At 35.8% G+C, this 27,398-nt stretch overlaps 1 protein-coding gene across 1 annotated transcript in view; it reads left to right on the top strand.

Annotated features, from left to right (window-relative positions):
• Positions 1-50: 50 nt before the first annotated feature.
• LOC125840675 (aminotransferase ALD1 homolog) overlaps positions 51-27,398 on the top strand; it is a 59,584-nt gene continuing 32,236 nt past the window's right edge. The window contains exon 1 of the mRNA XM_049519647.1: positions 51-177. Within this exon, the coding sequence (XP_049375604.1) occupies positions 51-177 (127 nt within the window). The remainder of the gene's footprint in view (positions 178-27,398) is intronic.

Raw genomic sequence — 27,398 nt, 5'->3', positions numbered from 1 at the left:
TGAACATCAAATTTACAAGAATATGCAATATCAAATGATAATTTTATGGTATGGCGCGGGGGTGGGGGAGCTCGAGGTGTGGTGCTCGAGGGATGGGGGTCATCAAGGTGTGGTGCTCGGGGGATGGGGAATCCTCGAGGCATGGTGCCTCGGGGGCCGGGGTATGGGGTCCTCGAGGTGAGGTGCCTCGGGAGCTGGGTCCATGAGGTGCGGTGCCTCGGGGGTTGGGAAGGGGGGTCCTCAAGGCGGGATGCCTCGGGGGTGGGGGTGGGGGGGGGGGTGCATCGAGAGCCGGGGGAAGGGATTCTCGAGGCGGGGTGCCTAAGGAGCCGGGGAGAGGGGTCCTCGAAGTAGGGTGCCTAGGGGGCCGGGGGGACGGAAGGGGTCCTCGAGGCGGGGTGCCTCGGGGGAACGGGAGGGGTCCTCTAGGCGGGGTGTCTCGAGGGCCAGGGAGACGGGAGGGGTACTCGAGGTGGGGTGCCTCGGGGGCCGGGGGGAAAGGGTTCCACGAGGTGGGGTGCCTCGGTGGCCGGTAGGGGAAGGGGTTCACGAGGTGGAGTGCCTCGGTGGCCGGGGAAGGGGGTGCTCAGGGTCGGGTGGGGACTCACGGCAAGGGGGTGCCTCAGGGCCAGGCGGGGTACCTCATGGGGGATGGGCTAAGGGCTGGGGGAAGGGTCCTCGAGGCGGGGTGCCTTGCGGCCGGGGGAGGTGGGGGGTCCTCTAGGAGGGGTGCCTCGGGGGCCGAGGGTGAGGGAGTGTCCTGGGGGCAGGGTGCCTCGGGGGCAGGCGGTGGGGGTCCTTGAGGTCGGTTCACGTTACAAACACACTATTTTTTGTAACGCCTATTTTCGCATTTCCCAAATTCCCTTATTTTTCGTGTGTTAATGCCATGGATTAGGTGGCCAAAGAAGCCAAAAAAAATTTCTCATAAAACTTTACGAGGACCTCCGTAATGAGATGACCCACCTTCTACTCTCACCATTTCTAATGTCATTTCCGCATTTACACCCCTTGTTAAAAATCGCTCAAATTTTCCCATTTTTCGTGGGTCTGTTGCTGGAGCATCCAAAAATTTTTTTCTCAAAAAACAATGAGGACCTCCGTAATGAGTACTCACACAATGATTTAAGGCCCATTTCCGTATTTATAACCCTTTTTTAGGAATAACCCAAATTTCCCCATTTTTCGTGGGGCCCGAAGCATCTAAATTTTTTTTTCTCAAAAACCTTTATGACCTCGTAATGGGTTGAGGAACCTTCACGTATACTAAAACTATTTTTTAACGTCCATTTTCACATTTACAAGCGCCTTTTTAATAATCGCCCAAATTTCCCAATTTTTTCGTGTGTATAAGTCGAGAATTTGGCGCCCGAAGCACCCAATTTTTTTTTCTCAAAAACTTTATGAGAACCACCATAATGATTTACGGGACCTTCATGTATAGTTACACAAATTTTTAATGCCTATTTCTGCAGTTACAAGCCCTATTTGAAGAATCGTCCAATCGTGTGTCCAAAGATCTAGCATCCGGAGCACCCAAAAAGTTTTTCGCAAAATACTTTATGAGGACTTTTGTAATAAGTTCGGGATCCTTCATGTATATTCACACCATTTTTTAATACTCATTTCCGTATTTACAATCCCTTTTTTAAGGAATATCCCATTTTTTTTAGATTTTTCGTGTGTATTAGCCCATGGATCTGACGCCCGAAGTACCCAAATTTTATTTTGTAAAAAAAACTTTATGAGTCCCTTCGTAGTGAGTTGGGGAACCTTCACTCACACCATTTTAACGTCTATTTTCGCATTTACAAGCCTTTTTTTAAGAATCACCAAATTCATCAATTTTTCGTGTGCTAAGCCCATGGACCTAGCGCCCGTAGCACCCAAAAATATTTTCTCAAAAAATTTTATGAGGACCTCCGTAATGAGTAGGGTAACCTTCACATATACTCATATTGTTTTTTAACGATCATTTTCGCATTTACAAGGTTTAAGAATTTCCCAAATTCTCCTATTTTTCGTGTGTATTAGTGCATTGATTTGGTCTCGGAGCACCTATTTTTTTTATCAAAATACTTTATGAGAATTTCTGTAATGAGTTTGGGGAACATTCATGTATACTCACGAAATTTTTTGAACGCCATTTTCGCATTTACTAGCCATTTTTAAAAAATCTCCGAAATTCCCCCATATTTTGTGTGTATTAGCCCTTTGATCTGGCGCTCGGAGAACCCAAAAATTTTTTCTCAAAAAACTTTATGAGGATCTTCGTGATGAGTTTTAGAACTTTCACGTATAGTCACACCAATTTTTTAACGCTCATTTCCACATTTTCAAGCCTTTTTTAAAAAAATCGCCCAAATTCCTCAATCTTTCGTGTGTATTATCCCATGGATCTGTCGCTCAGAGCACCCAATTTTTTTTCAAAAAACTTTATGAGGTCCTCCGTAATGAGTTGGGAACCTTCACGTACCGTCACACCAGTTTTTAACGCTCATTTCTGCATTTACAAGCTTTTTTTTAAAATCGCCCAAATTCACTAATTTTTCGTTTGTAATGCCTGTGGATCTGGCGTCTGGAGAACCCAAAATGTTTTCACAAATTTTTTTTGAGTACCTCCGTAATGTATTGGGGAACCTTCACGTATACTCACACAATTTTTTAACGTCATTTTCGCATTTACAAGCTTTTTTTTAAGAATTGCCCAAATTTCCTGATTTTTCGTGTGTTTAGCCGATGGATCTGGCCCTCAAAAAACTTTCTGAGGACCTCCGTAATTAGTTGAGGAACCTTCATATATCCTCACACCATTGTTTAACATCCATTTTCGCATTTACAAATCTTTTTTTAAGAATCACCCAAACTCCCCAATTTATCGTGTGTATTAAATGCCCATGAATCTGGCGCCTGTAGCACCCAAAATTTTTCAACCCCTTATTTTAGAATCGCCCAAATTCCCCGATTTTTCATGTGTATGAGCCGATAGATGTGGCACCCAGAGAATTCAAAATTATTTTTTCAAAAATTTTTATGAGGACTTCTGTAATGTGTAGGGGAACCTTCACGTATATTCACACCATTTTAGTACACCCATTTCCGCATTTACATGCCTTTTTTTAATAGTCCCCCAAATTTTCTAATTTTTCGTGTGTATTATTAGCCCATTGATCTGGCCCTCGGAGCACCATAAATTATTTTCTCAAAAACGTTATATGGATTTTTATAATGAGTTGGGGAACCTTCACGTGTACTCACACCATTTTTTTAACCTTCATTTTTGCATTTACAACTTTTTTTTTAAGAATCGATCAAATTTCCTAATTTTTCATGTGTATTAGCCCGTGGATTTGGCGCCCCGAGCACCCAAATTATTTTTCTCAAAAATTTTATGAGGACCTCCGTAATGAGTTGAAAAACATTCACGTATATGTACACCATTTTTAACACATATTTTCGCATTAACAAGTCTTTTTTAAGAATCGCTAAAATTCTCTAGTTTTTCGTGTGTATGTTACCATGGATATGGCTCCCGGGGGACCTAAAAATATTTTCTCAAAAATTTTTATGAGGACCTTCATAATGAGTTGGAGAACTTTCACGTATACTAACACCATTTTTTAACTCTCATTTTCGCATTTACAAGCCTTTTTTTTAAGAACTACCCAAATTTCTTCATTTTTCGTGTGTATTAGCCCATGGATCTGACGCCCGAAACACCCAAAATTTCTTCCCAACAACATTTCAGGGACCTTTGTAATAAGTTGGGAACCTTTGCGTATACTAACACCATTTTTCTCATTTCCGCATTTACAAGCTAGTTTTTAAGAATCACCAAAATTTCTAATTTTTCGTGTGTATTAGCCCATGGATCTAGAACTCGAAGCACCCAAATTTTTTTCTCAAAAAACTATTACGAGGACCTTTGTAATGAATTGGGAAACCATCACGTATACTTGCACCAATTTTTTAACATCCATTTTCGCATTTACAAGCTCTTTTTTAAGAATCTCTCCAATTCTTCAATTTTTCGTATGTATTAGCCCATAGATTTGACGCTGGGAGCATCCAAAATTTTATCTTAAAAAACTTTAAGAAGACCTCCGTAATGAGTTTGAGAACCTATGCACACCATTTTAAGGTCCATTTAGGTATTTACAAGCCCATTGTTAAGAATTTTCCAAATTTCTCTATTTTTTGTGTATTAAATTACCCCATTGATATGGCACCCGGAGCACCCAATTTTTTTTTCTCAAATAACTTTATGATGACTTTCGTAATGAATTGGGAAACCTTCATGTATACTCACACCATTTCTTTAACACCCATTTCCGCATTAACAAATCAATTTTTAAAAATCACCCAAATTCTCTCATTTTTCATGTGTATTAGTCCATTAATCTGGTGCCCGTAGCATACAATTATTTTTTCTCAAAAAACATTATGAGAACTTTTTTAATGTGTTGAAGAACTTTCACGTATACTCACACCATTTTTTAACACTCATTTCCGCATTTACAAGCTCTTATTTAAGAATCGCAGAAATTTCTCAATTTTTTGTGTGTATTATCCCATGGATTTGTCGCCCGGAGCACCCAAAGTATTTTTCTCAAAAAAATTTATGAGGACCTTCGTAATGAGTTTAGGAACCTTCATGTATACTCACACTTTTTTTTAACGCCCATTTTCGCATTTATCAGCCCTTTTTAAAAATCGTCGAAATTCCCCTATTTTTCAGTGTGTAGCACATGGATCTGACGCCTTTAGAACCCAAAGTTATTTTAGTCAAAACCTTATGAGGACTTCCGTAATGAGTTGGAAATTCTTCACGCATACTCACACCATTTTGTTAACGCGAATTTTCGCATTTACAAGTCTTTTTTTAAGAATCGTCAAATTCCCAATTTTTCGTGTGTATTAGCTCATGAATTTGAGGTCCAGAGCACCCAAAATTATTTTTCTCAAAAAACTTTATGATGACCTCTGTAGTGAGTAGGGCAACCTTCACGTATACTCACACCATTTTTTTAACATCTATTTCCGCATTTACAAGACATTTTTTAAGAATCATCCAAATTTCCTGATTTTTCGTCTGTATTAGCCCATGAATCTAACGCCCAAAGCACCCACAATTGTTTTCTCAAAAATTTATATGAGGACGTCTGTAATGGTTTGTGTAACATTCATCTATACCCACACCATTTTTAACGTGCATTTCCACAATTACAAGCCATTTTTAAAAAATCTCCCAAATTTCCTCATTTTTCGTGTGTTACCCATCGATCTGGCGCCTGAAGCATCCATATTTTTTTCTGAAGTAACTTTCTGAGGACCTCAAGTTTTTTAAGATTCACCCAAATTTTCCATTTTTCATGTGTATGAACTTATGGATTTGACGCCCGAAGTACCCAAAATTCTTTACTCAAAAACTTTATGAGGATCACCGTAATGAGTTGGGAACCTCCATGTATACTCACATCATTTTTTCTTACGTCCATTTCCGCATTTACAAATCCTTTTAAAGAATTGACCAAATTTCTTCATTTTTCTTGTGTATTAGCCCATAGATCTGGCGCCCAAAGCAACCAAAATTTTTTTCTCAAAAAAATTTTTAAGGACCTCTGTCATAAGTTGGGGAACATTCACGTATACTCACACCATTTTTTTAACGCTCATTTCCGCATTTACAGGCCTTTTTTTAAGAATCACCCAAATGCACCCATATTTCGTGTGTATTATCCCATAGATCTAGCGCCTGTAGCACCCAAAATTTTTTAGTCATAAAACATTATGAGGAACTCCATAATGAGTTTGGGAACCTTCACGTATACTCACACTATTTTTAACGCCCATTACCTCATTTACAAGCCTTTTTTTAAGAATCACCCAAATTTTCCTATTTTTCTTGTGTACTAGCCCATGAATTTGGTGACGGAGCACCGAAAAATGTTTTCTCAAAATTTTTTATGTGAACTTCCGTAATTAGTTGGAGAACCTTCATATATACTCATACCATTTTTTAATGTTCATTTCCGCATTTACAAGCCTTTTTAAGGAATCACCTAAATTTCCCCGATTTTTCATGTGTTAAGCTCATGGATCTGGTGCCCGGAGCAGCCCAAAATTTATTTTTCAAATTTTTTTATGAAGACCTCCGTAATAAGTTGGGAAACCTTCACGTACACTTACACCATTTTTTTAACGTCTATTTTCGCATTTACAAGCCGTTTTTGAAGAATCTCCCAAATTCACCATTTTTTCGTAAGTATTGGCCAATGGATCTGGAGCATATAGAAACCAAAATTTTTGTCTCAATTTTTTTTACGAAGACCTCCGTAATGAGTTGGGGAAAATTCAAGTATACTCACAGCATTTTTAACGTCATTTTCGCATTTACAATCCCTTTTAAAGAATCTCCCTGATTCTTCGATTTTTCATGTGTTTAGCCTATGAATCTGGCGGTCGGAGCACTCGCAAATCTTTAATCAAAAATATTTATGAAGACTTCCGTAGTAAGTTGGTGAATCTTCATGCATACTCACACCATTTTTAACGTCATTTTCACATTAACAAGCCATTTTTATAAATTGCCCAATTTTTTCAATTTTTAGTGTGTATCGACCCATGGATCTGGTGCCTGTAACACCAATATTTTTCAAGTCTTTTTTAAGAATCACTCAAATTCCACGATTTTTCTTGTGTATTAGCTGTTGAATCTGGCGCTTAGAGAACCCAAAATTGTTTTTTCTCAAAAACTTTATGAGGACCTCCGTAATAAGTTGGGAACACTTCACGTATACTCCTACTATTTTTTAACGTCATTTCCGCATTTACAAGTCTTTTTTAAGAATCACCTAAATTTCCCCATTTTTTGTGTGTTTATCCCATGGATCTAGCATATGAAGCATCCAAAACTTTTTCTCAAATTTTTTTATGAGGAACTCCATAATGAGTTAGGAATTTTCACATATACTCACACCATTTTTAAGGCCTATTTAGGCATTTACAAACCTTTTTTTAAGAATCCCCCAAATATCCGTATTTTTAATGTATATTACCCCATTGATATGACATTTGGAGCACCAAAAAAAAATTTCTCAAATAAATTTATGAGGACCTCAATTATGAGTTGGGGAACTTCCATGTATACTCACACTAATTATTTTAACAACTATTTTCGCTTTAAAAAGCCATTTTTTAAAATCGCTCAAATTCCATCAATTTTCGTGGGTATTAGCCTATGAATCTGGTACCCGTAGAACCCAAATTTTTTTCTCAAAAACCTTTATGAGGACCTCTGTAATGAGTTGGAGAACCTTCACATATATTCACGCCATTTTTAATGCTTATTTCCGCATTTACAAACCTTTTTTTAAGAATCGCTCAAATTTCTTAATTTTTCATGTGTATTAACCTATGCATCTGTCGCCCAGGGCACCCAATTTTTTTTTCTCAAAAAACTTTATGAGGACCTTCATAATGAGTTAAGGAACTTTCACGTATACTCACACCGTTTTTCACACACATTTTTGTATTTACAAGTCCTTTTTAAAAATCGCCCAAATCCTGTACTTTTCGTGAGTGGCCATGGATCTGGCGCCCTTAAAACCCAAAGTTTTTTCTCAATAACCTTATGAGGACCTCCGTAATGATTTGGTAAGCCTTCAAGTATACTCATACTATTTTTTAATGCTCATTTCCACATTTGCAAGCCTTTTTTTAAGAATCGCCCATATTTCTGATTTTTTGTTTATTTGCCCATGAATTTGGGGCCCAGAGGACCCACATTTTTTTTTCTCAAAAAATTTTATGATGACCTCCATAATGAGTAGAGGAACCTTCACGTATACTCACACCATTTTTTTAATGCACATTTCTGCATTTACTAGCCTTTTTAAAAATATCGCCCAAATTTCCTGATTTTTCATGTGTATTAGCTCATTGATCAGGCACCCAGAGCACCAACAATGTTTTTCTCAAAAAACTATATGAACACTTACATAATGAGTTGGGTAATCTTCACATATACTCACACCATTTTTAACTCCCATTTCTACATTTACAAGTCATTTTTTAAGAATCGCCCAAATTGCTCCATTTTTCGTGTGTATAATGCCCATGAATCATGCGCCCGAAGCACCCATATTTTTTTCTCAAAATAATTTATGAGGACCTCTATAATGAGTTAGGGAGCCTTCATATATACTTACAACATTTTATTAACGCCCATTTTCGCATTTGGAAGTCCTTTTTAAAGAGTCGCCCAAATCCCTCCATTTTTCGTATGTATTAGCCCATAGATCTGGCGCCCGGAGCACTCAAATATTTTTTCACAAAAATATTATGATTATCTCCGTAATGAGTTGGAAAACCTTCAAATATACTCACACCATTTTTCTAACGTCCAATTTCACATTTACAATCCCTTTTTTAAGAATTGTAAATTCCTAGATTTTTTTTTGTGTAATAGCCCATGGATATGGCGCCCAAAGATTATGACGACCTCCGTAATGAGTTGGGAAACCTTCAAATATACTCATACCATTTTTCTAACGTCCAATTCCGCATTTACAAGCCCTATTTTAAGAATCGTCAAAATTCCCATATATTTTTGTGTATGCCCATGGATATGGAGCCCGAAGAACCTAATTTTTTTATAACGACCTACATAATGAGTTGGGGAACCTTCACGTAACTTACACCATTTTTAGCCCATTTCCACATTTACAAACTCTTTTATTATAATAGCCCAAATTTCAAATTTTTCGTGTGTATTAGCCTAAGGCTCTGGCGCTCGGTGAACCCAAAAATGTTTTTCTCAAAAAACTTTTTGATAACCTCCGTAATGAATTGGGTAACATACACGTATACTTACACTATTTTAAGGCCCATTTAGATATTTACAAGCCATTTTTTTAAGAATTTCCCAAATTCCTCCATTTTTCTTGTACATTACCCCATTGATTTAGCACCCGGAACACTCAAAAATAATTTCTCAAATAACTTTATGAGGACCTCCGTAATAAGTTAGGGATCATTCACGTATACTCACACCATTTTTTTAGCCCATTTCCGCATTTATAAACTTTGTTTTTAAAATCATCCAAATTCCTCAATTTTTCGTGTCTACCAATGGATCTGGCGCCCGGAGCACCCAATTGTTTTCTCAATAAACTTGATAAGGAACTTCGTAATTAGTTTAGAAACCTCCACGCACACTTACATCAATTTTTAACGTCCATTTTCGCATATATAAGAATCACCCAAATTCCCCATTTTTTGTGTTTATTAGCCCATGGATTTGGCACCTGGAGCACCCAAAATTTTATTCTCAAAAAACTTTATGAGGACATCTGTAATAAGTTGGGGAACTTTCACGTATAGTCACACCAATTTTTTAACGCCCATTTATGTATTTACAAGCCATTTTTAAGAATCACCCAAATTTTCCCATTTTCCATTTGTTAAATGCCCACTGATCTGGCGCCCGGAGCATCCAATTTTTTTTTCTCAAAAATTTTTATGAGGACCTACGTAATGAGTTGGGGAACCTTCACGTATACTCACACTACTTTTTAATGCCCATTTTCGCATTTAGAAGCTATTTTTAAGAATCACCCAAATTCCTCCATTTTTCATGTGTATTAGCACATGGGAACCTTTACGTACATTAAAACTATTTTTTAACGCTCATTTTCAAATTTACAAGCATTTTTTTAAGAATTTCTCAAATTTACCCATTTTTCGTATGTATTAGCCCATGAATCTAGCATTTAGAGCACTTAAAAAAATTTATGAGGACCTCTGTAATGAGTTGGTGTACCTTCTCGTATACTCACAACACCTTTTTAACGCCCATTTCGCATTTACAAGCCCTTGTTTAAGAATTCCCCAAATTTCACGATTTTTTGTGTGTATTAGTTGATTAATTTGGTGCATGGAGCATCTAAAAATTTGTTTCTCAAAAAACTTTATGAGAACCTCTGTAATGAGTAAGAGAATCTTTATGTACACTCATACCATTATTTTCACTCACATTTTCGCATTTACAAGCCATTTTTGAAGAATCGCCCAAAATTCACCGACTTTTCGTAAGTATTAGCCAATGGATCTGGCTCGGAGAACCCAATTTTTTTTTCTCAAAATATTTTACGAGGACCTCCGTAATGAGTTGAGAACTTTCACATATACTCACACCATTTTTAATGCCTTTTTCGCATTTACAAGTCTTTTTTTAAAAATCTCTCAAATTTCCCAATTTTTCATGTGTTTAGCCTATTGATCTGGAGGCCGGAGCATCCATAACTGTTTTCTCAAAAAAGTTTATTAGGATCTGCGTAATTAGTTGGGGAACATTCACGTATACTCACACCATTTTTTTAACGCCCATTTTCACATTTACAAGCTATTTTTTAAGAATCACCCAATTTCCTAATGTTTAGTGTGTTAATGCCCATGGATCTAGCGCTTGTAGCACCCAAATTTTTTCAAGCCTTTTTTAAGAACTGCCTAAATTTCTTGATTTTTTGTGTGTATTAGCCGATGGATCTGGCTCCCGGAGAACCCAAAATTGTTTTCTAAAAAAAACTTGTTGAGGACCTCTGTAATGAGTTAGGGGAGCCTGATACTCACACTATTTTTTTAACGTCATTTCTGTATTTACAAACCTCTTTTAAGAATCACCCAAATTCTCAATTTTTCGTGTGTTTAAACCATGGATTTGTCACCCGAAGCATCCAAAACTTTTTCTCAAAAATCTTTATGAGGACCTCAGTAATTAGTTGGGGAACCTTCACGTATACTCACACCATTTTTTTAATGCTTATTTCTGCATTAACAGACCCTTTTTTAAAAATCACCAAAATTTCTCGATTTTTCGTTTCTATGAACCCATGGATCTGGCGCTTGTAGCACCCAAAATATTTCAGGCCCTTTCTTAAAAATCGTCCAAATTCTCAAATTTTTCGTATGTATTAGCCAATGGATCCGATGCCCGTAGTACCAAAAAATTTTCAAGCCCTTTATTAGTAATCGCACAAATTCCCTCATTTTTTGTGTGTACTAGCCCATGGATCTGCTCCCACAGCATCCAATATTGTTTTATCAAAAAATTTATGAGGACCTCCGTAATGAGTTGGAGAACCTTCACGTACACTAAGACCATTTTTAACGCCCATTCAGAATTAAAGTTTCTAACTCTCCAAACTGGACAAATTATGCACACCTGATTCTCAACTTGATGAGATACGTAGGCAACCCTCCTCGGGTTCGGTGATCCATATTAATTTTTTTTAAAAAGAAGTATTTCTTATTTAAAATAATGTTATGCTCATAATCTTTCTGAACTATGGTTGACTTGATTCTTGCTTGACAAGATCCGTAGGTAGCTTTATTTTGAGGTTCGGCCTAACCTAAGAAAAATCTAGAAAGTCTTCATTACAAAAATTGGGTCAAAAAAATGGGAATTTTTTTTTATCTAGAAAGAAAATTTGACTTGGTTAGTACCAACATGTATAGAAATGTGCATAAATAAAAATAAAGAAAATGTTAAACTATTTGGCAAGACAAGTCAACTTTGTTGTGACCTATAGACTTTCTTAGGTACCCCTTGATGCGTATATGTATTACTTGAGAAACTGTTTTGCTTAAAGTTAGGTTAAAACAAATTTGACCTCATTATTTCCTGTGCATTGTTTGGTGAGCTTTAGATATTAAATTCAATGGAATGACTATTGATCTAGAACTTGGCCTGAATATTGGTTGAGGCGAAAGTTTGAGCAACATTTAACTTGGAAAGTGATTATAGGCTTCCTTTGATCCGATTGTGCCTTTCAGGCCTACCAAATGACATGTTATCCATAGAACTTCCATTTTGAGCCTGAAACATTTTTATTTGAATAACCGTATTTCAGCATAGATCCTTTTGAGTGCATAATGCACTATTTCATGGTCTCACCTCTTTGAATGCACTATCTATTAGTTACACAATGCCAAAGACCTAAGTTGGGTAACAAACTGAAAAGACCAATTATGTGAAAGTTAAAAAAAAGACTAAAACAAAGGTAGGAAGAAAAATGAAAAAATCTCCAACGAAAGGAAGAGAAAATGAGAAAAAATGAAAAGCCAAATAAATGAGGAGGAACTTTAAAAAAAATAAAGGTCATATGCGAAAATGAAAACATTTGAGAGCATAGTACAATTTTTACAGAGAAAATAGTCACTTGATCTCAAATGAATATCCCATCTTTCCCTAAGCCTACATTATAAGCCAATGACAAGTCTTATTTGATCTCATTATTGGTGTTCTCACATTAGTGGATACTTACATAAGGGCCAAGCATATGGTATTTCAATCTCATGCATTGAATATCTTTCTGAGTGTGAGTGACTTCTAAAACGTCCTAAGATCAGAACACTTCTATTGTGTGAAGTGGGACTTCATTTGTTGTGAGAGCACTTGAAATATGCAGATATGAATAATTTTAACCTCTTAATTTATGCAAGATGAACTAATCTTGTAAATACTTAAGTATGTTTGAGATACAATTTGAAACTATAGGAATTACTCAAAGTTGACCTCATATTTGTCTGAAAATAGCTGAATGGGGTTCATATGCATAATATTAATTGTTCGTACCAACTAAAGTTAAGACATTATCAAAAATGAACCAAGTCTTTTCCCCTAAGATGTCTTTTAAAAAAAATCAAGAATTTTTTATTTATTTATTTATATGAACTACGTTTGACCTGATTCTTGCTATACAAGATACGTAGGCAGTCTTACAATAGTGCTCGATCTCACAGAATAAAATTTTATATCCTTGAAGGAATGAAATTGGATCATTTTTAAAAAAATAAAAAAATAAAAAATAAAAATTGATAAATTAAAAATAGTTTCAAAGCTCCTCAATTTAAAAATTGGGGCATATTTTCATTTGTTGTAAAAAGAAAATAATCTAGTTAATAGGGAACAAACACCCTAGATGCATTTTAGGGAACAAACACTATCATCTTTCATTTCTAGGGAACAAACACCCTAATTGCATCTGTGTCTTGCATTTTTATTTTGGTATAAGTATTTCTCATTTATGCTAATAGATTAATAATAGTTTTTTGGTGCAAACTGAGGCAAAAGAAAAATATTGTGGTGATTCTATTTGATGATTTAGTGTAGCGGACCCTCCTGAACAATGGGATTAGTAGGACCCTCCTAAACAATGAAAATTAGTATAACATAACCCTCCTAAACAATGAGAATTAGAGTAGAAGGACACTCCTAAACAATGAGAATTAGTGTAGCAGGACCCTCCTAAACAATGGAAATTAGAGTAGCAGGACCCTCTTAAACAATGAGAATTAGAGTAGCAGGACCCTCATAAAAAATGAAATTAGTGTAGCTACCTAAACAATGAGAATTAGAGTAGCAGGACCCTCCTAAGCAATGTGAATTAGAGTAGGAGGACCCTCCTAAACAATGGGAATTAGTGTAGAGCAGGACCCTCCTAAAATAATGGAAATTAGAGTAGCAGGACCCTCCTAAACAATGAAAATTAATGTAGCAAGACCCTCCTAAACAATGAGAATTAGTGTAGCAGGACCCTTCTAAACAATGAGAATTAGAGTAGCAGGACCCTCCTAAACAATGAGAATTAGTGTAGCAGGACCCTTCTAAACAATGAGAATTAGAGTAGCAGGACCCTCCAAAACAATGAAAATTAGTGTAGCAGGACCCTCCTAAACAATGAGAATTAGAGTAGCAGGACTCTCCTAAACAATGAGAATTAAAGTAGCAGGACCTTCCTAAATAATGGGAATTAGATTAGCAGGACCCTCTTAGAAAATGAGATTTAGATTAGCAGGACCCTCTTACATAATGGGATTAGCAGGATCCTCCTATATAATGAGATTTAGATTAGCAGGACCCTCCTACACAATGTGATTTAGTTTAGCAGGACCTACCTGGACAATGGGATTAGCAGGATCCTCCTACGTAATGGGATTTAGTTATTTTCTCCTAGGATAAACACTTTCTAGTCTGAGACGTTATTTTTATTTTCTCCTGGGATAAACACTTCCTAGTCTGAAATTGTTATTTTTCATTTTCTCATAGGATAAACACTTCCTAGTCTGAGACAATTATTTTTTATTTTCTCCTAGGATAAACAATTCCTAGCCTGCGACGTTATTTTTTATTTTCTCCTAGGATAAACACTTCCTAGTCTGAGAGGTTATTTTTTATTTTTCTCCTAAGATAAACACTTCCTAGTCCGATATCGTTATTTTTTATTTTATCCTAGGATAAACACTTCCTAGTCTGAGACTATTATTTTATTTTCTCCTGTGATAAACACTTCCTAGTCTGAGACCTTAATTTTTTATTTTATCCTAGGATAAACACTTCCTAGTCTGAGAAATTACTTTTTATTTTCTCCTAGGATAAACACTTCATAGTCTGAGACCTTTATTTTTATTTTTCTCCTAGGATAAACACTTCCTAGTCTGAGACGTTATTTTTTATTTTCTCCTAGGATAAACACTTCCTAGTTTGAGTTTATTTTTTTTTTTAAAATTCACATTTACTAATAACTCACAAAATTTTTCCAGTGAAAATTAGGGCAAATTTTTTGTTTATTTCTTTTGTTTGTGATGGTTTCCAGGGAAAACTAGGGCAAAATCATTTTGCACACACGCACAAAATCAAGAGAAGAGAAGAAAAAAACCAAAAAGAAAGAAAACACACATCTTTGTTTTATTCTCCTTTCAAAAGTTTACCAACACATTGATACCTTTATTACTTTTTCATTATTTTCATACAAAAACAATACATATATCACTCCATACAATCTACAAAAGATTTGTGGGTGTTTTAATCGCGATTCGATCAAGGTTTTACGATACTTATATTCTTCATTTTGAGGTATAACTTTGATTTAAATCTTTAATTTATATATGGAATTTGATGTAACTTTATGATAAGTTTTCTTATATTTTGTTACATTCATAATTTGATTGAAATGATTATTGACATCTTGAGTTATATTAATGTTATTTCTTAGTGCAAATACCTAAATGAATAAAACCCTCTCAGTATGTAAGAATATTTTGTTGTTAATTTTGTCGTGCCTAAGCTATTTTTTTTTGTAGCATTGTCATAGCTTAATGTTTTTATCGACTGCCTACTTTAATGTACGTATTTTTGAATAAACGAGTCATTACCCAATAAGCAAACAAATATGTTATGTTGTTAAAGTGGAATTTACTATATTTTGGATTAGTTGAATTCTTTGGTATGAAGACTAATTTAATTAAAAATATCATCGATTAATATAATACTGGAATAAAAGATTAATTGTTTAGAATTCACAAAAATAAGAGTAAGCATCTCTAATACTAGATGAACTTTAGGCACGTTAAAAATATTTGTTTCTATTAAGAATGTGGTTACACATATTTTTCCGAGACACTTATAAAAAATCAAGGATGCGGTGACGCACCTAGTACAAAAATATAATTAACTTTTATGAATTTAAGATTAAGACTTTTAGACAAAATTAATTGGTGCAATGCGAAGAAGGCAGTTATGCCTGTAAATGTCAAGATCAAGAAGGTAGTTACGCATCAAGGTTGAGACTAAACAAAAGTTTAACAATAAATAAATAAAAAAACAATGGCCTGTAGACACAATATATCCAAAAAATAGCAAAAAATAAATATAAGTCAATAAAAGCGACCGTGCTAGAACCACGAGACTTGAGAGATGCCTAATACCTTCCCCTCGATCAACAAAATTTCTTACCCGAATTTCTGGTTCGCAGACCAAATAAAAAGTCATTTCTTTTTGATTTGGGATTAAACAATAATGTGACTTGGAACACTATAACTCAATTCCAAGTGACGAGCAGCGACTATGAAAAAATTAAAATAATCTCTTAATCAATATCGTCACTTAAATTGGAAAAACCCTTTCGTGCCGTGCGCCAAAAGGGTGTGACATGCCTAATACTTTCTCCTCGGTCAACATAATTTTTATTCGAATTTCTAGTTCGCAGACCAAAAATAAAGAGTCATTTTCTTTTGATTAGGGATTAAAAAGAAAGGTGACTTGGAACACCATAACTCAATTCCAAGTGGTGACTCTGAAAAAATAAAAATAATCCTTAATCATTACCATCACTTAAATTGGAAAAACCCTCTGCCGTTCGAAAATGGGGTGTGACATCTCTAGCGACTCCGATGGGGAATAACTTGAATTCGAGCTTTGTTATATTGACTTTTACTTGATTTTATTATTTTATTTTTTTGGATATATTGTGTTTGATGACCTAATGTGCTACTTGCTACTCATTTATCGCTTTTATGTTGTTGAAATTTACTAAATTGTCTTCTCTTATGCAACCACTTTGAGTCTCTATAAGCACTTCACACACGGTCACTGGAATGCAATTATGCATCCTACTTTCTATTGAGATAAAGCTAGAGTATCTTGGCACCTGGTGAAGGACTTTTAGTAGCATATGTTAGGTGGGGTTGGACCAGCAATGAAGTTGGAATATCGCTTCTATCGATAAGTTGCCCCTCCATGGTTGAGTTATCCTCTTGGGTAAGCCAGTCTAGACATCAATCTCTGCAGGTTTGAACCTAGTAAAAGTAGAACATAGACAAGGTTATCCCTAGAAGACTCCACTTATTTGTATCATTTGTATTGGATTTAGTGAGTCTCAAAACAAGAGTTGGGTCCGTCGATGACAAGTATCCCTCTCTTACTTGACCACTTAGATCATTTTATGTGCTACATGAAAATGCATTTATTTAGAAAATCTTTATAAGTGGACTCATTTTAGTGTGATTAGTGTAATGAAAAAACTTATCTTTCTATTTTTATTTTTATTTTAATTATTTTTTTAAAAAAATCATAAAAATTATTTCTTCTTTTAGAAGTTATTATACCTTTTTAAAAAATGAAATGAAAGATTTTTCACTACTTGACTAAAATTTAAACTTATATTTAAGTTTCTTTTGTATAATTAAAAAAAAATCAAAATATTTTGTTTTCATAATACTTTGAGAAATATTGCATTTGTAAAATCATGTCTTAATATCTATTTTTTTAACTGTCCAATTTGAACAAACTACGCATACGTGATTCTCACCTCAATGAGATACGTAGGCAACATTCCTTGGGTTCGGTGATCCTTATTTAAAAATGCAAAAAAAACTTAACCTTATTTTTTTAAAAATAGTTTATCCATTCAAAAAAAAAAGGATTTGTCTGTAAAAAAAATGTTTTTACTCATATTCCTAAACTACGTTCGACTTGATTCTTGCTTTGACAAGATACGTAAGCAGCCTTATTTTGAGGTTCGGTCCAACCAAGAAAAAAAGTCTAAAAAGTCCTCATCACAAAAACTGGGTAAAAAATGAGATTTTTTTTTGCTTGGTTGGTACCAACATACTTAGAAGTGTGCATAAGAAAAACTAATTAAGTGTTAAACTATTTGGCAAGACACACCAAGTTTGTTGTGACCTATAAATTTCTTTTGGTACCTCCTGATATATTTATGTAATACTTGAGAAACTATTTTGCTTAAAGTTAATGCTAAAACAAATTCAAACTCATGTTTCATGTGCATTGTGTGGCAAGTTTTAGATATCAAAATTCAACTGCATGACTTAGTTGATCTAGAACTTGGCCCGAATGTTGGTTGAAGCAAAATTTAACTTAGGAAAGGATTATAGGCTTTCTTTGATCCGATTGTGCCTTTCAAGCCTACCAAATGACACGTTATCCATAAAACTCTCATTTCGAGCATAAAACCTTTTTATTTCAATAACCACATCTTAACATATATCATTTTGAGTGCATAAATGCACTATATCTTTGTACCACCTCTCTGAGTGCACTCTCAATTATCTATACAGCGTCAAAGACCTATGTTAGGTAACAAAGTGAAAAGGCCAAGTATGCAAAAGTTCAAAAAATGACAAATAAAAGCTAGAATGAAAAAATGAAAAAAATATCTCCAACAAAAAGGAAAGAAAACGAGAAAAAAACATGAGGAGAAACTTTCAAGAAAACAAAGATCAAATGCCAAAATAAAAAAAATATTGAGAGCATTGTGCAAAATTTAAGGAAGAAATAGTCACTTTATCCAAATGAATATCTTACCTTTCCCTAAGCCTACATTACAAGCCAATGACAAGTCCTATTTGATCTCATTTTTGTGTTCTCACATTAGTGAATACTTACATAAGGGCCAAGCATATGGTATCTCAATCTCATGCTCTGAACATTTTTCTGAGTGTGAGTGACCTCTAAAACGTCCTAAGATCAGAACGGTTCTATTATGTGTGAAGTAGGGCTTCATTTTTTGTGAGGGCACTTGAAACATGAGGATATGAATAACTCTAATCCCTTAACTTATGCAAGACGAACTGATCTTGTAAATAATTAAATATGTTTGAGATACCATTTGAAACTATAGAGATGATTCAAAGTTGATCTCAAATTTGTTTGAAAGTAATTGAAGGTGATTCATATGCATCCTACTAATATTTGGTACCAACTAAAGTCAAGAAATTGTCAAACATTAATCGATTCCTTTAAAAAACAACTTTCAAGTTTTTTTATTTTTTTTATTTATATGAATGACGTTTATTGACCTAATTCTTGTTATGTTTTTTATTTATATGAACGTTGTTTCACCTGATTCTTGCTATGCATGATATGTAGGCAGTCCTTCAATGGAGCTCGGTCTCACAAAATAAAATTTTATATCCTTAAAAGAAGATAAATGGATCATTTAAAAAAAAAACTCTCATTTCTAGGGAACAAACACCCTAATTACATTTTGACCTTAAGGAACAAACATCCTAGAGGCATTAGCAGGACTTTCCTACATAATGGGATTAGCAGGACCCTTCTACATAATGAGAATTAGAGAAGCAGTACCCTCCTAAACAATGAAAATTAGTGTAGCAGGACCCTCCTAAACAATGGGAATTAGAGTAGCAGGACCCTCCTAAAAATTGAGAATTAGAGTAGCACGACCCTCATAACAATGGAAATCAGAGTGGCAGGACCCTCCTAAACAATGTGAATTAGAGTAGCAGGAACCTCCTAAACAATGGGATTTAGAGTAGCAGGACCCTCCTAAACAATGGAAATTAGAATAGCAGGACCCTCCAAAACAATGGAAATTAGTGTAACAAGACCCTCCTAAACAATGAGAATTAGAGTAGCAGGACCCTCATAAACAATGGAAATTAAAGTAGCAAGACCCTCCTAAACAATGAGAATTAGTGTAGCAGGACCCTCCTAAACAATGAAAATAAGTGTAGCAGGACCCTCATATACAATGATAATTCGTGTAGTAGGACCCTCCTAAACAATGAGAATTAAGTTATCAAGACCCTCCTCAACAATGGGAATTAGTATAGTAGAACCCTCCTGGATAATGGGATGTAGTAGGACCCTCCTAGACAATGGGAATTAGTATAGCAGGACCCTCCTGGACAATGGGATTTAGTGTAGCAGGACCCTCCTGGACAATGGGAATTAGTATAGCAAAACCCTCTTGGACAATGGTACGTAGCTCCTGGACAATGAGAATTAGTATAGCAAGACCCTCCTGGACAATGGAATTTAGTGTAGCAGGACCCTCCTGGACAATGGAATTTAGTGTAGCAGGACCCTCCTGGACAATGGAATTTAGTGTAGCAGGACCCTCCTGGACAATGGAATTTAGTGTAGCAGGACCCTCCTGGACAATGGAATTTAGTATAGCAGGACCCTCCTGGACAATGGAATTAGCCGGACCCTCCTACGTAGTGGGATTTAGTTATTTTATCTTAGCATAAACACTTCCTAGTCTGAGACTGTTATTTTTTAATCCTAGGATAAACACTTCCTAGTCTAAGTTTATTTTTGTAAATTTACATCTGCTAATAACTCACAAAATTTTTCCAGTGAAAACTGGGGCAAAAATTTTGTTTCTTTCTTTGTTTGTGATGGTTTTCAGGTTTCTTCAAGCGAGATATGGGTTTGAAATCCCCATGACAGCCAGAATCAGCTTCTTCAATGCATGTAGCAACCTGACTTCCTGACATCTATTTCTATTCATCTTCTAATAAAAAAAACATGTACCCCTTCAAGAGCGTTTTCAAATTTTCATTTTGAAGAGTGTCAAAAACTCACTCTAAGTGGCAAGTTAAGCATCAAATCCATTCAAGATCAAGATACTCACCAAAATCAAGGTGATATCTCAAATTCAAGACTCAAGAGAAGCTGCATAGATAGGAGCTTGTACTTTTATTTTTCGTTTGACTATTAGCTTTTATTTATTTTTATTTTGTTAACGTACATTTCTGCATTTACAAGCCTTTTTTTAAGAATCGACCAAATTTCCTAATTTTTCGTGTATAATAGCCCAAGAATTTGGTGCCCAGAGCACACAAAACTTTTTTTTCAAAAGCTTTATGACGACCTTCGTAATGAGTTGGGAAACCTTCGCGTATACTAACACCATTTTTAACATCCATTTCCGCATTTACAAGCCTTTTTAAGAATCGCCAAAATTTCATGGTTTTTCGTATGTAAACCCATGGATATGGCACTTGGAGCACCCAAAAGTTTTTTTTCAAAAAACTTTATGAGGACCTCTGTAATGAGTTGGGGAACTTTCACGTATACTAACACCATTTTTAACTCCCATTTCAGCATTTACAAGCCTTTTTTTAAGAACAACCCAAATTCCCCCATTTTTCGCGTGTATTAGCCCATTGATTTAGTGCCCGGAGCACCCAGATTTTTTTTCCAAAATCATTTTGGGGACCCTTGTAATGAGTTGGGGAACCTTTACGTATACTCAAACCATTTTTTCCCATTTCCGCATTTACAAGCCATTTTTTAAGAATTGCCAAAATTTCTAATTTTTCGTGTGTATTAGCCCATGGATCTAGAACTCGAAGCACTCAAAAAAAATTTCTGAAAAAATTATTATGAGGACCTCTGTAATGAGTTGGGAAATCATCACGAATGCTCGCACCAATTTTTTAACGTCCATTTCCACATTTACAAGCCATTTTTTAAGAATTGCTATAATTCTCCGATTTTTAATGTCTATTAGCTCATAGATCTGGCGCCGGGAGAACCCAACATTTTAATCTCAAAAAACTTTAAGAAGATCTCCGTAATGAGTTTGAGAACCTTCACATATACTCACACCATTTTAAGGCCCATTTAGACATTTACAAGCCTCTTTTTACGAATTGCCCAAATTCCCCCATTTTTCGTGTATTAAAATTACCCCATTGATATGGCACCCGAAGCACTCAAATTTTTTTAATCAAATAAATTTATGAGGACCTTTGCAATGAATTGGGAAACATTCACGTATACTTACACTATTTTTTTAACACTCATTTTCGCATTAACAAGCCATTTTTTAAGAATTGCCCAAATTCTCTCATTTTTCGTGTGTATTAGCCCATTAATTCGGTGCCCAGAGCACCCAATTTTTTTTTCTCAAACAACTTTATGAGGACCTCTGTGATGAGTTGGAGAACCTTCACGTCTACTCACACCATTTTTTAACGCTCATTTCCGCATTTACAAACAATTATTTAAGAATCACAAAATTTACCAATTTTTCGTGTGTATTATCCCATTGATCTGTCGCCCGGAGCACTCAAAATATTTTTCTCAAAAAACTTTATGAGGACCTCCGTAATGAGTTTAGGAACCTTCACGTATACTCACATCTTTTTTAACGCCCATCTTCTCATTTACAAGCTCTTTTTAAAAATCCCCAAATTCGCCTATTTTCCATGTGTAGCCCATAGATCTGGCGCCCTGAGAATACAAAGTTTTTTTTGCCAAAACCTTATGAGGACTTCCTTAATGATTTGGGAATCCTTCACGCATACTCACACCATTTTTTTAACCCGCATTTCTATATTTACAAGCCCATTTTAAGAATCGCGAAATTTCTAATTTTTCATGTGTATTAGCCCATGGATTCGAGGCCCAGAGCACCCAAATTATTTTTTCTCAAAAACCTTTATGATGACCTATGTAATGAGTAGGGGAACCTTAACGTATACTCACACCATTTTTTTAACACCTATTTCCACATTTACAAGTCCTTTTTTAAGAATCGCCCAAATTTCCTCATTTTTCGTGTGCATTAGACTATGGATCTAGTGCCCAGAGCACCCACAATTGTTTTCTCAAAAAATTATATGAGAACATCCGTAATAAGTTGAGTAACCTTCACCTATACTCACACCATTTTTTAACGTCTATTTTGGCATTCACAAGCCATTTTAAAAAAATCGCCCAAATTTCCTCATTTTTCATGTGCGCTAGCCCATGAATTTAGCGCTCGGAACACCCAATTTTTTTTCTGAAATAACTTTCTGAGGACCTCCATTTTTTAAGATTCACCCAAATTTTCCATTTTTCATGTGTATGAGCTTATGGATTTGGCTCCCGGAGTACCCAAAATTCTTTACTCAAAAAACTTTATGAGGACCTCCGTAATGAGTTGGGGAACTGTCACGCCCCGAGCCTACACCCTGGGCGGTACTGGCACTTGGAGACCATTTTCTGGCCCCAAGCGAGCCCTTGGCCTGGCTTACTTAACTCAATGGAAGACTTAACTCAATGAAGCAGTCTCAAACAATAACTTAAAGAATAATAAGTTCGCCAAAATGACACTTAAGTCTTAAACAACATCTGAAAGGTAAAGAAAGACATCTGAACTAATAACTGTCTGACTATCTATGAAGCCTCTAAAATACTGAGATGGATGTTGGGACAAACCCCACAACATCCTAATAAATGAAAGACTGAAATCGAATAAATGAGTCCTCCGGAATACAAGGAGGCTCACCACTGACTTTGAGCTGCTTAACTGGATCAACAAGGTGTTGGATGCTGATCTTGGTTACCTGCGTCTGCATCATAATAAGATGCAGGCCAACTAGCATCGGTACATTGAATGTATGACTATGCGAGTTGGAAAGCTTAACCACACATAGACTAGAAGGAATCTAAAAGAAACTGAATAACTTCCCTGGCTCATTCAACTCAACCTGACTGACTCATTTCAATATAAAGCAATTTAAAGCAAGTGCAATATAAAGAAAAGCTGTTTAAAACATGCTATAAACTCTGTGTGTATGCAAATATACAATAAATCTGAGACGTATGTAGAAATACAAATGAACTGATGTATATAGAAATACAATAACTGTTGTAGAAGTTTCTCTAACCGACAACCATCACATAAGAGCCATAGTGATGATACCGCAATCAACCTCACGCTGCTAGAGCATTCTATACCTGGCCAAAGGTACAGAATCTGAACTACCTAATGGATCCACTAGTCTAATTTGAAAAGGATTCATCTAAAATGTATGAACCTCTTCTACCCATGATGGCTACATGGTTCTATGGAGGTTGTGGGTTCTTTGAACGCTCCCCCAATTCGGTGCTCAATACTACTCCCAAAAATGTACTGGCTCTTATGTTTTTTTAAAATAAATTTCCTCTGTGATTTGAGATTAGTGCTCAAAGAACTTAGCTCAAAGGCTATCTTGGAAATCAAACTTTCCCTTCTTGCTTCATTTAGAAAACGATTACTCTTTTCTAAAAACTTTTCCGAAGGCTCTTTGGAAATCTCAATTTCCGTTCTTATTTAAATGTGAAAACATTTTAAATCTCTTTGGGAATACTTAGTCCCCATATATTTTTGAAGAAATGAACTTCAAACTTTACTCTTTACTCTTTACTCAACTTGAACTTTAAGTCTTAAAACAAAGTTAAAACATTTGGAAAAGACTTTTGGAAACCTCTAAGGACTCATCTTGACTTGACTTTTACTTCTCTTGACTTTGATCTTAACTTTCCTTGAATTGGATTATGGATTCAAGGTTCATGATCTCATGTTTATGGATGATTTCATGATGTTTAGATGTATTTTAGAATGTTAGAATCGACTAGGAAACATAGGTACATCACTTAGGAACACGTACGAGAACGTGGGGAACGAATAGGGAGAACTGGCGTCCCTGGAGCTCTGAGAGACGTGAGGCGCCAAGCCCCAAACCTCGGAGAGCTGGGTGGCGTGCTCTGGCTGGGGCGACGCGCCACAGGCCAAACCTCAGAGAACATTTTGGAGCGCGAAGACCCAACCCCTGTACTCAGGTGTTCTCGACTTTTCTCCTCCGTTTTTCATCTCTAAACCCTCCAAACTTCCATGATACTTCCCCCAAACCCCTAGGATCAATTGTACCCTCAATATACAACCAATCTAACTCGCAAAACAACCCGAAAACATGAATCAATTCAACACTAGGCATTCAACAATCAACCCACAAGAATTCAACAATGTTCTTCAAGAACTTCACTTTCTTAACATTCAAACAACTCCAATTTCACTGAATTGAAACAAGTTAGTGTGTGGGTGAACTAACCCAACATGAAATAAATCTCACATACCTTAATAGGGATCACCCCCGACGAATTCCACTCGCAAATCTTGAACGTTCTTGGCAATTTCTTGATTTCTCTCCTCTTTTCTCTTCTTTCTTCTCCTCTTCAAGCCCTAGCGTAAATTCTAATTATTTTAAAGTGAATAAAGTCTTGTTTTACCCCAATTAATTCCTAAAATCAAATTAGGAAATTAATTAGAGAAAAGACTACTTTGCCCTTCCTTAAATCCGGATTGGGACTTTCCTCAATCCAACAACCCAACTTCCGAAAGTTATATCTCATTCATACGATGTCGAAATCGTACAATCTCAGCGACGTTAAAAAGATCTCTCCAAGGGGTTTCCAAACAAATCAAGAGTTGCTCCTAACTCCTTCTGAGCTAGGATTTATGGCCGTTTGAAAATGGACAAAACTCACTTTCTTAACTTAGACAGAGTTTCCAGATTTCCTTATTCTTTCAAAAAATCAATATTTTCATATTTTAAACTCTTTATAGCCGTTTCTAGGTGCGAGATGTTACAGTAACATTCATGTATACACACACCATTTTTTCTTACATCCATTTCCGCATGTACAAGCCCCTTTAAAGAATTACCCAAATTTCCCCATTTTTCTTTTGTATTAGCCCATTGATCTGGCGCACAGAGCACCTAAAATTATTTTTCGCAAAATCTTTATAAGGACCTCCGTAATAAGTTGGGAAACCTTCACGTATACTCACATCATTTTTTACGCTCATTTCCGCATTTACATGCCTTTTTTAAGAATCGCTCAAATGCAACCATTTTTTGTGTGCATTAGCCAATCGATCTGGCGCCCGGAGCACCTTAAATATTTTTATCACAAAACATTATGAGGACCTCAATAATGAGTAGGGGAATGTTCACGTATAATCACACCATTTTTAATGATATTTCTGCATTTAGATGGCCTTTTTTAAAAAACGTCAAATTCCCTGATTTTTCGTGTGTATTAGCCCATGAATTTGGTGCCCGGAGCACCCAAATTTTTTTACTTATAAAACTTTATGAGGAACTCCATAATGAGTTGGGGAACCTTCACGTATGCTCACACTATTTTTAACGCCCATCTCCGCATTAACAAGCCTTTTTTTAAGAATCGCCCAAATTCTCCAATTTTTCTTATGTACTAGCCCATGGATCTGGCGTCTGATGCACCCAAAAATGTTTTCTCAAAAAACTTTATGTGAACCTCTGTAATGAGTTGGAGAGCCTTCATGTATACTCACACCATTTTTTTAAATTTCATTTTAGCATTTACAAGTTCTTTTTTAGGAATCACTTGAATTTCCCCTATTTTTCATGTATATTAGCTCATGGATCTGGTGCTCGGAGCACGAGAAATTTTATTTTTCAAAAATTTTTATGAAGACCTCCGTAATGAGTTGGGAAACCTTCACGTACACTTACGCCATTTTCTTAACACCAATTTTCGCATTTACAAGCCGTTTTTGAAGAATCTCCCAAATTCACCACTTTTTCGTAAGTATTAGCTAAATGAATCTGGTGCACGGAGAAACCAAAATTTGTCTCAAAAAGTTTTATGAGTACCTCCATAATGAGTTGGGGAACTTCACATATACTCACACAATTTGTAACGCCAATTTTCCGCATTTACAATCCCTTTTTAAGAAACTCCTTGATTCCCCAATTTTTCATGTGTTTAGCCCATGGATCTGGCGGCTAAAGCACCCATAACTTTTCTAAAAAAAAATTATGAGGACCTCCGTAATAAGTTGGCAAACCTTCACACATACTCATACTATTTTTAACGTCATTTCTTCATTGACAAGCCATATTTTATAAATCACCCAAATTTCCCAATTTTTAGTGTGTATCAGCCCATGGATCTGGTGCCTGTAGCATCAATATTTTTCAAGCCCTTTTTTTAAGAATCACTCAAATTCCTCGATTTTTCTTGTGTATTAGCTGATGGATCTAGCGCCTGTGGAGAACCCAAAATTGTTTTCTCAAAAAATTTTATGAGGACCTCCATAATGAGTTAGGGAACCTTCACCTATACTCCGTAATTTTCGCCTTTACAAGCCTTTTTTTAAAAGTCGCCCAAATTTTAAGATTTTTCGTGTGTTTAGCCCATGGATCTAGCGCCTGAACCATCCAAAACTTTTTCTCAAAAAACTTTATGAGAACATCCGTAATGAGTTAGGAACTTTCACATCTACTCACATCATTTTTAAGGCCCATTTAGGCATTTACAAACCTTTTTTAAAAAATCACCCAAATTCCCTCATTTTTCGTGTATATTACCCCATTGATCTGGCATCCACCTAATTTTTTTTCCAAATAATTTTATGAGGACCTCCATAATGAGTTGGGGAACCTTACGTATAATCACACTATTTTTTTAACACCGATTTCCATTTTAAAAATCCCTTAAACTCGCCCAAATTCCCTCAATTTTCGTGAGTATTAACCCATGAATCTAGTGCCCGTAGCACCTAAATTTTTTTTCTCAAAAAACTTGATGAGGACCTCTGGAATGAGTTGGGGAACCTTCACGTAAACTCACACCATTTATTTAATGGTCATTTCCGCATTTACAAGCTCTTTTTTAAGAATCTCCCAAATTTCATGAATTTTTGTGTGCATTAGCATGGATCTGTCGCCTAGAGCACCCAATTTTTTTTCTCAAAACACTTTATGAGGACCTCAGTAATGAGTTTAGGAACCTTTACATATACTGACACTTTTTTTAACGCTCAATTTCGTATTTACAAGCTTTTTTTTAAAATCGACCGAATTTCCCTATTTTCCGTGTGTATCCCATGGATCTGGCGCCCTTAAAACCCAAAGTTTTTTTCTCAAAAACCTTAGGAAAACCTTCATAATGAGTTGGTAAGCCTTCAAGTATACGCATACAA

This window comes from Solanum verrucosum, unplaced genomic scaffold, assembly GCF_900185275.1.
Source record: "Solanum verrucosum unplaced genomic scaffold, falcon-dt-bn FXZP01000176.1, whole genome shotgun sequence".
In the NCBI taxonomy this organism is placed as follows: domain Eukaryota; kingdom Viridiplantae; phylum Streptophyta; class Magnoliopsida; order Solanales; family Solanaceae; genus Solanum; species Solanum verrucosum.
This window is presented reverse-complemented; position numbering and strand designations above follow the sequence as displayed.